General features: G+C 44.1%; 1 protein-coding gene across 1 annotated transcript in view; it reads right to left on the bottom strand.

Moving 5' to 3' along the window:
• Positions 1-1,409: 1,409 nt before the first annotated feature.
• The window catches only part of Sgpp2 (sphingosine-1-phosphate phosphatase 2), a 105,439-nt gene continuing 96,542 nt past the window's right edge, over positions 1,410-10,306 (bottom strand). Inside the window, exon 5 of the mRNA XM_021638590.2 lies at positions 1,410-4,884. Within this exon, the coding sequence (XP_021494265.1) occupies positions 4,333-4,884 (552 nt within the window). The 3' untranslated portion in view covers positions 1,410-4,332. The remainder of the gene's footprint in view (positions 4,885-10,306) is intronic.

The following is a 10,306-nucleotide window of genomic DNA, read 5'->3' as shown; positions in this document are numbered from 1 at the left end:
GCGAGCAACAGAGGGAGTCGTGTCATGCACCCACACTATCCTACACACGCAAGCAAAGCAAACAAGCGGCTGGGAAGGGAGCACTCTAAAATTATGTGTGCTTGGCTCGGTTCTGCGCACCCTTGTGCTGGAGAAATGGATCTAATCGCCAGAGAGACGAGGACCGGTGAGAGGTTCGCTGTAGAGCCTTGATCACAGCCAAACAATGTACAGATGCTGTTTCTGAGGACTCGTTTGAGGAACTGAGTGGAGAAGACTAACCTGGGAACAAGTGGATCAGAGCCGCAGAGGGGAAGGCATCCAGGGCAGACTGATATTAAATGAGCGTGTGAAAATACCACATCCACCCCCAGTTCTGATGTAGTGACCAGGCAGGTTTGCTCTGTGTTTTCTCTTGTAAGAGCCAGGGGAAGCGCCTCTGTCCACCTTGTCCCTAGATTCGGAGTATCTTGTGTCTTCTCACCCCCCTGCCTAGGCAACCTGGTTTCCTCATGAAGCTCCCGCAGTCCTGGACTTGCTCTGGTCCTCATGACCAAATTAATGCTGCTCTTGTCTTGCCCCATCCCATGGCCTGGTCTTTCCCACACAACCCTGACACGTCAGATCCTGACTTAAAATTCTCTGAGCCTGTGTCTAACAGAGGTTCTGCCTAGAACAGATTGGAGCTTTACGTCCCTTAGGTGGCCAGCTACAATAAATTAGAAAATAGAAGGAAACTATCTATTTTTAAATTATACCCTACAAACCTTGTAAATAAAAGGCTATATCCTGTCACAGTACAAATACAGCCCCACATGTGCCCTTGTACATAACTCAGTTTAGCACTTCAAAGAGCAAACAAAGGTGCTTAAAGGCAGACAAAGCACTGTAGTGAGGCAAATTTGACTCAGTTGGCTCAGACACTAGGACCGTTATCTATGAAAACATTTTCTTTTCCATCATCAGCAACACAATGAGTTTCTATTTAAACTCAATGTGTGGCATCTGTCTCCAGGAAAAGGATAGTTATTATCAAGGAGTTAGAAGGACTTCATCAGACCATGTGTCACCCCTACTTCCCGTTAGCCAAACCTGTAGCCAGTTGACCAGTATTTGCATACAGATGGACTCTGGCAGCAGAATAGTCTATAGCTGTCACTGATTTTTGTCCACTCTCTTCACCTCAGGCCCAGCAAACCCAAGGGGGAGGGGGAAAACCTAAATTAAGAAAAAAATAAAACCTATTCGAGTAGAGTGGCCAATACCTATAATTCCAGTACCTGGGAAACTGAGGGAGGAGGATTAACATATTTTGTTAAAGACCATCTGGGACTATACAGTGAGCTCTATGCTAACCTGGGTAATAATAGCATGAGACCTTGTCTCAAAAAAAAAAAAAAAAGAAGAAGAAAATCCACAGGAACAAAACATTAGATTTTAAAGCATTTAATAACCACAGTCAAACAAAAAAGATTTTTATTAAAAAAAAGAGTAAATTTACATACAGTGCATAAGCAAGACAGCTGAAGACTTCCAAAATATAAATCTGAAACCTATGGTCTGAAGTACCACATGCTGTGATTACCCAGGGAAGAGGAGTTGTGTCTTTGGGCAAGAAAACTCCAAGTTACCAGGCCCGGTGTGGAGTGGTGTCAGTGGCTGCCAGCAAAGGGTGTTCCTTTAGGAATCTTGCCTGTGTCTTTTTCTAGCATATTCAGCTATGTACGGTACAGTTCTGAGGAAACATGACACAAAATGCATGGCTGTTTAGGAAGCAGGTTCTAGATGGACGCCTTGGCCGGGAATAGTAACAAGATGGGAGAAGATGTGTATTATTATTCCTGCTCTCTGGAGGGGCCAGTAGTCCTAAGAGCTTTGGTGTGAAGGTTGGTTAGGCCTAGGCTTACAGTGGACGCTCATTCTGGTGACCATGCCCGCTCAGAGCAAGAGGGCCTTTGGACTATGGCTGGAACTAAACCAGCAGGGGGCACTCTTTCCCCAGAGAGAAAATCCAAGTGTTTTGAAAGGAGACCCAAGAGACACTTGGCTGAGGTGTAAGACATGAATGAAGTGAATGGAGGAGGCTCACCAAGGGCGAAATGTGACCAAGCAGTAACGTTTAACACCAATGCTGTAGGAATCCGAAGCTGAACTTGCCATCTCCAGGAAATACTTTCTCCCTCCATTTGCTGTTATCAAGTACATCAAAGAGTGACCAGTTGTGACCAATTTTTAGGCCACCGTTTAATGTTGTCTGCATAACATATTCATTGTCCATCTACAGTACGTAAACACAGTCTTAAATGCGCTCACACACTTGTCAGCTTCCCTGTTGTTTTGACTTCCTAGTCACCACACCCACCGCTGTGGCAAACACATACAGCCCTTCTTCTGTAAAGATGCAGTGGAGCAAACTGAGATTTTTGTCACTGGGCTTCAGACAACTAAAGTCATCCTGTGTGAATGTTAGCCAGGATTGTAAGCTCTATTTTGGTAGCTTGGGGGTGGTGGGAGAGCAGGGGGAGAGAAACAAAAGGAAGAAGTGCCTCATCACCAGCTAAGCCCTGGAGAGCCTGGCCTACACAAGAGAACCTGTAAGCCAGGGCAGCCCAGCCACAGAGTGGAAATACTGTCAGAGCAAGTGGTAGGCCATTTTCATCCTTGTTCTTAACTATGATAAATGAGAGAAGTTAAGTTAAAGATGGGCATTTTGTTAAGAATTATTTTTTGTTTGTTGTTTATTTTTTTTTCAAGACAAAGTTTCTCTGTATAGCCTTGGCTATCCTGGAACTTGCTCTGTAGACCAGGCTGGCCTCAAACTCAGAGATCTCAGCACTGGGGAGGAAGAGGCAAGGATTAGAAGTGTGGACCACCATGCCCAAGAATTATTCTTGAGAACTTAAAACACTATATTCAGTACCAAAGAACATCATTCCAACATAAGCCATGGGGCATACTTAAAATCAGAGAAAATGTTGGCCTTAGTTTTCACACTGAAAACAAAAGTCTGAGCTTCAGTAACTTTAAAGGGGTGGTTAATTTTGTCCAATATGTGCCATAGTGATGAGGTGTTAGGACCACAAAACATTGGCTTACTGACATCATCCCTCAAAAGATCAATGTCTACACATTTACACCATCCTTTCAGGATGTTGTTGATACCTGATCCTTATTCTGAAGCTCTGAAGAGGAGTCCAAGGAAGGAGCTCTCTGCTGTTGACTTCATAAATACCTTCTAAGACCCAAGGAGGACCACTCTAGGTTGAATGGGTATTATAGTTAATTGGCTTATTTTTCCAAAATAGACTGAAGGTTTTTTTGCATTAATGGCCCTTAAAATTGCCAAGAGATAAGAAGAGGTGGGAAGCCTGAGAGGAAGTCCCTGATTCTGCCTAGCAGGTGAATAATTAAAAAAACCTATGGAAAGTAGCTGAACAATGATGAGGTAACATTAAGGGGATGACAATGTCAGGGCTGCCTAGCTTCTCTTTGTCAGGCTTCTAGACAAAGAAGCTCATCTATTCTTGTGCTGATCCAGGACCTTCTAAGTTTATATGGAAGCCACTGAAGGTGCCAAAGACCAGACAGGAGAGTTTGGGAGTCTCAGTGCGTCCTCATTTCCACCAGTGAGGAGCTGGTAGCCCATCATCCGTTGCTTACGCTAATGTAGAAACTGAGCCATGGGATGCTATAGGCTATTTGCAAGGAAGATCAGCTTCTCCTTCACTAACAAGGCCTGGAGGACACAGTCTGGTCTAGAAGAAAGCAAGCTCTTCCTGGTGGCCTCATAGCTCTGCTATCGTCTTCAGTCTCCTCACAGGAAGCTTTATTTCAGAATGGTCTCATCGCCTACTCAGGCACAGTCCAGTCGGATCATAGCACACGAAATCACTCTGTCCAAAGAGTGCAATATTCTAAGGGGCCATCCTTACTCCCAGGCTGAACTCCATTTGGGGGGTTTGGGGAATGAGACATGGCATTAGACAAAGTTGTAACTGAAGAGAAGTGCTCTGCCTTCATATTACCTCAAGCCTGCTGGCTCTCTGGAGCCTGCTGGGGCTTGTAGCCATTCCAAGCCAGGCCACAATTCCTGTCCACCCAAGACCAGGTCCTAAGTCCATGTAACAGGAAGGGGACGGGTGGTCTTACAGACCTCAGGTGCGGTTTCAGCCCGGTGTCCTTACAGACCAATCACACCACTGGTGCCACAGCAGTAGTGTCTATGTTACATCAGCAAAACAAAAATATGACATAAGATTTCCTTAAAATAGGAGGCCTTGAGGTTGTCCCAACCGACAACGTTCTCACATTTTGCCTCTCACGTTAGCAAACTAGCTTTCGACTGTCTGGGGTTCAGAGCAACCCCAAAAACCTGTGCAACATTGGCACAAAGGTTGTGGCACAGATGCCAACTGACGTGTAGGTGACAAACTTGTAAGGGACTTCAATCTCCAGTCTTCGCCTGGCCTCCTTGTTCCTAGCGACCACCTTGAACCATGAGAATAACACTTGCAGCGAGAGGTTTTGTACAAGTTGACGAACCAAGAGGATCAACATGATTCCCACCATAAATTTGGTCAGACCCAAAACCAGCATGTCGGTGGTCAAGGGTGGGATGTTCTGAATCACGGGAAGAGACGGGGTAGGCTTGGACACAAGCTGGAAGAAGTGGTTGATCCAGAATCCGAGGGTCACTCCGGCGCCAGCAGCCACGATGGTGGTGGTGTCCGCCCTGGTCGGGCTGTAGTACTCAGACACTGGGTAGTTGTAGCACAAGAAGAACGGTACGACTATGACACACACAGGGAAGAGAGGGCTGGCTGAGTCCAGCGAGTCGATGAGGGTCCAGGCAGGGTAGGTGAGGGCAATGAGGAATGCAGTGATCAGAACACCGCCCAGGACATCCTGCCAGGAGAGAAAAGAACAGTGATGGGTTGGCACTGGAAGTACAATCTCTGCATGGTTTTGTATTATGTTTGTATTCAAGTAAACTATAAACCTAAGAATTCAAAGTGAAAAGAGGAAGTAATATACATATTCAACATGTTACGAGTGTCACATACTTTCTTAGAAGAGCGTTTCTGCATTTTAGAATAAATTCTGAACTTCTTTCTGTGTGAGTGGTTGGTAGTCTTAGGGTCATTTAATGTTACTTTGTTATATACATCTTAGGTCACAAAAAAATGTCATAGTCTTCACAGAGGCGGCACCACCCTTTCTTGAGAGCTCTAAACTCTTGCACTGTATTTAAAAAAAAAAACACTGAATATTAAACATTACTAGCTGAACAGCAGCCCATCAGCTCCTGAACCCACTTGACTAGAATAAAAACCACAGAAGAAATGCACGCCCACATAAGTAAAGCCACTGGGCAGTTTATAGCAGAGGAAATATACTGTTTAATACTTCTTTTCTAATATTTAAAATACTCCAATATTTACTCATACAAGATAGAAGAATAAAATCATATTGGGGAGAAATGAGACCTTGTGTTTCCTCAACAGCTGATATTTGAATGCTTATAGAAGCTGTATTAATAATCACCCCAAACTGGATATACCCCAATTCTTGACAGCATGAATGGGTAAAAATCTTGTGGTATATTCATGTCCTGGAATACTTTTCAGCAGTCAAGAAGCAGTGAACTACGGATGTATAGTACAACTTGGATACAATCTCCAGGAAATGCTTCTGAATGAAACAAGCCGCCAACTCCAAGGGTTGTATACAACATGCTTCTATTTACATGACATTCTCTAAAAGACAAAACAACGGTGACAGGGAACAGTATCAGCTATTGCCTAGGGGACTTGGGTTATCTTGTGTGACCAAAAAGGATGCCTTGATGCAGTCTGGGAATAATGAAACTATTCTATACTGAGATGGTGATTATAAAAGTTTATTTGTGTGCTAGAATTCATAGAACCTAAAAAATACATGATTTTATATGTGTGTGTGTGCACACGTGTGCATAGCAGGGCCTGTGGAGGTCAAAGGGAGTTTGGTTCTTTCCACCATGGGGGTCCTAAGGATTGCTTAGATCATCAGGCTTGGTAATAAGCAAGCGTCTTTACCTGTTGAGCCATCTTACCAGCCCCAAATTCACAAAATTTTATGCCAAGAAGAGTCAGTTCTTCAACAACAATAGAAAGCAAAACAAAACAAAACCCATTTCAAACAAATGAAAATGCTAGTGGGCTCCTTTGTTCCCGTCTACTAACATTGCTGCCTGCCAGTTGCTGTGTTTTAGGGGGGCCCCAGAGACCTAGAGAGGACCCTAACTTTGTACGTCTATCTTCTCAGACTATGTGGATGATTTCCTAGACTCTCTTCCTCACCCAGTTCTTCCGACAAAATTCTGTTAGCTGGGCATGGTGGTACATGCATGTAACCTCAGCATTTGGGAAGTGGAGGCAGGGGGCTGATGAGTTCGAGGCCAGTTTGGACTATGTAGTGAGACTCTGATTCAAGAAACCAAAGGAAAAGTTGAATCTGTTAACGGAGCTGCCTTCCACTCATCACCTGTCTGCAAAATGCCACATGCTTTGCGGGGCAGAAACCTGTCAGCGGCTTTTCAAAGTACTCATTTGTCTTCTGACCCAGTAACCTCACCGTGGTGACCTGGCCTGGGGCCTGTAGCTGTCCACATCTGAACTGAGGTCGTCATGTTCTTCACAGCAGTGTTGCCGGCGAAGGCAAGAGGCTGGACTCACCGAGTCTCCCTCTAGTAGCATCATTCCCTTTAACTGCCGCGTATTTACACCACGGCTGTGGCAAGATGGGAACACTCCAAAGACTTTAAAAAGGCAAGGCGGGCCTGCTAACAATGGCAGAACTCAGCTTTCTCCTGGTTGTGTTCAACCCATCTGGCAACATGTCCAGATGGAATCTGCTTTAGCAGGAGGACTGAAGCTGCCAGGGCCGAGCTATCAGCAGTGGAGTAGCAGAAACGCAGACAGGTCTTTACTTCACTTGGGGGCTGGGTGCACAGTGGGAAAGGGGACTTTTTGCACTGGAATTTTCCATCACGTGTATGAATTTATCTCCTTTGAGAATAAGCGAAGCTAAATTCAGCATCTTTTCCAGGTGGGACCTGCATTGATGGCCACGTGAGTGGGGACCTCTGTGCAGAGGGTCTGCTGAGGACCAGAGTATTTAGTCTATGTGTTTAAAGGAACACTACTCTTAAGAGTTGGGTGTGGGAGGGGGAAAGCCAGGCTTGAGTGCAACACCACAAAAGAGCTGGTCCTCTCCCAGGGGAGAGAAGGTAATGCGCTCGGAGGGGCTCTCATCACCTCAAACAGTCTCATGTCTGAGCCGTAAGGAAGTCAACAGGGACAAGGAGGATATTCGCCTCATTATATGGTGCAGAGATAAACTGCAAGTCCCTTCTGGAAGGAAGTCTCCTGAGGCCGGATCACTCTTCCTTGTCCCCCCAGCCATGATTGCTCCTGGGGCCATTTTGATTGGCAGCAGGTCTCATGGAGCCAACCAACAAGGTCCTCAATTAAAACTCTTCTCCAGGTGTCAAATCGCCCTCCTCAATCTGATCCAAGGTGCAGCCAGGAATCTGTGCTCTGGCTCCCCAGCATAATCTAAAGTGAATCTAAGGTTAAAACAGAACAAGGTAAAAAAACCAGGAACACCAGCCTAGAGCCAAAACACAGTCAAGGTTCTCAGCATTTTCCAGGAATTTCTCACTGCTTTTTCACTTCACTCGACTGGCTCTGCTTGCTTTTTACATTTTTGTTTACTTATGTTTTTGAGCTGGGCATGGCAGCTTGTGCCTTTGATCCTAGCACTTGGGACGCATACAGGCAGATCTCTGTGAGTTCAAGGAGAGTCTGGTCTACATAGTAAGTTGCTGGAGCATGGGCAACATCCCAGTGGCTCCACATCCCAAGAAAAATGACTCCATTATAACCATTAAGGGCTCCTCAGGGAGAGCCCCTCCCCATTCCCTGATGGAATCCCGAGTAGGTCTTCTTCAGGTTGCCTTTGCTGCTGTGAGTTCATGTCCTGAAAACAGTGAGCACGCCTCCTAGTCTCCTGGCTCAGACATTCTTTCTGCCCCCTCTTCCACAATGTTCCCTGAGCCTTGGAGGGGATGATATCAATTTAGGACTCTGGTCTCAACAGCCACTTGTTTGCATTAGTTCTGAGCTCCTGCCCACTTCTTACCCGCCGACCACCATGAACAGAAGCTTCTCTACTCGAGACTTGAGCCTCCTTGCCTTCTGTAAACACGACTAACACCGTTTTCCATTCCTTTAGCTAGAGTGTGCATAAGCCATCTCTACCTGCCAAGTTCTTACGGCTCCTCTTTAGGGCTCAGCTCCAGACTATGCTTCCCTGGAACACTGTTTTCCATCTCCACAGTTGGCAGTGATCTCCCTAAACTGGAGGCAAAGAGCCATATTTTTTTTTTTTTTTTTTTGTCTTTGCTGTGATTAGATACTTTCCTCTGGGCTCATCAAAAGTGTCTGACCAGAAAGTCAAGGCAGAGCTTACTTCTTTATCTTCCTCAAGGCTCCTGGACCAGTAGAGCAGACATTTACTTACAGAGTCAGGAGGCAACAGTTTTCTCGTACCAGGATGTCTGGGATATTGGCTACCCATTGTTTCAAAGTATAAATTAGAGTTTACCCTATTTCCTTCTGTCTTCTTTTGTAATTACAGTTACCAAAGTCCCTGACATCTGGTTGGAATAGTCTTTATGAAGTAATTGTGTTCATCTTCAACCCAAACTAAATTATTTTGGTCCACAGTCCCAGCATTTGAAGCAAAACTAATTTTAGCCAACATGGATGAAATGAAGATGAAATTTCTCCCCTCCCTTTTAGCCACATATTTGGACTTTCAGCCATGAAAAGTGATACTATAATAAAGATACTATAATAAAGATAATAAAGTGATACTATAATAAAGATATTTAGGTATTTTTGTAAGAAAAACACTTGATCCATAACTAGTGAGATTTCCAAGTTGGGGACTATGTTTCTTATAATAAAATTATTTTTAAAAATATTTCTAAATAGAAGAACTTTAAATGCCCTAAATTTATATTTAAGTAACATTCTTTTAGAGACAGGGTCTTCTCATCTTGTAGGTCAGACAGGCCCTAGCCCTGGTCCAAAAACAAAACAAAAACAAAAACAAAAAACCCTCCAAATAACAACAAAACCCAAGCCCAAACTAATAAATAAGTAAATAAAACACCAAACCCTCACAGATGAAGATAATTAAAGTACAAAGCATACAACATTTTATAAACATGTAGGTCTATGATTCTACTCAAGGAATTTGAAGAAAATGAAGAAAGTAAAATTGTTCACGAAAGTTCACATCACGTAGGGTGCTGGGGAGACAGCTTACCTGGTGGAGTGCTTATCTAACATGCAGGAAAAACCAGCACCAACACAGAATAAAGCTATGACATAGAGCCATACACCCGTCACTGCAGCATGCAGGGCATTGGAGGCAGGAAGGTCAAAAGTTCAAGGTCATCATCAGCCAGAGTGAGTCTAATGACTGCTTAGAATACATGAGATTAGGTCTCAGGAAGGAAGAAAGGAAGGGAGAGGGGGAGGAAGGGAGGGAGGGAGGAAGAGAAGGAAGGAAGGAAGAAGGAAGGAAGGCAAGAAGGAAGGAAGAAAGGAAGGAAGGAAGGAAGGAAGGAAGGAAGGAAGGAAGGAAGGAAGGAAGGAAAGGAAAGGAAGGATTGTTACACTTAAGGACAGTTTTTGTTGGGTTATTGCAGTTCATGCAACCAAGACCAATGGTAATGTCCTCCACTAGAGAAAAGCAGAAAGCACAAAGCAAGAAAAATTAGCATAAAGAAAGAACACACATCACAGTACAACTCTGAAAAGGCATGAATTGTTCATGTTCCATGGCTCACACACACACACCAAAAAAAAAAAAAAAACGAGATGAGCAAACACATTGCTTCCTTATTTAATAACAGAGGAAGGACATTTTCAATTTGCAAAAGACACGTCTGAGAAATCTCATTTTCCTCCCCATTGCTTCAAAGTTAACAGCAAATGAGGTGTATTGAAGAGACTACAAACTTTAATCTTAACACACACACACACACACACATGTATTTATACACACACATGCATGCACACAAACACTTGAATACATGAAGGAAATATCAAGGGAATAAAATGGCGAAAGGTGGGTTTTCTCTGGGTGGGAACATTACAGAGGACTTCCATCCTCCCTGTGCTCTGCTGACTCATTGGCATAATTTCCTGAATTTTCTGCAGTTAACACCTTTTTCTTTTTTCTCTCAGCACAGTACTAATTTAATTAGAGACTG

Source organism: Meriones unguiculatus, chromosome 15, assembly GCF_030254825.1.
Source record: "Meriones unguiculatus strain TT.TT164.6M chromosome 15, Bangor_MerUng_6.1, whole genome shotgun sequence".
NCBI classification, from domain to species: domain Eukaryota; kingdom Metazoa; phylum Chordata; class Mammalia; order Rodentia; family Muridae; genus Meriones; species Meriones unguiculatus.
The sequence above is the reverse complement of the archived record's forward strand: the minus strand, read 5'-3'. Positions and strand labels throughout refer to the sequence as shown.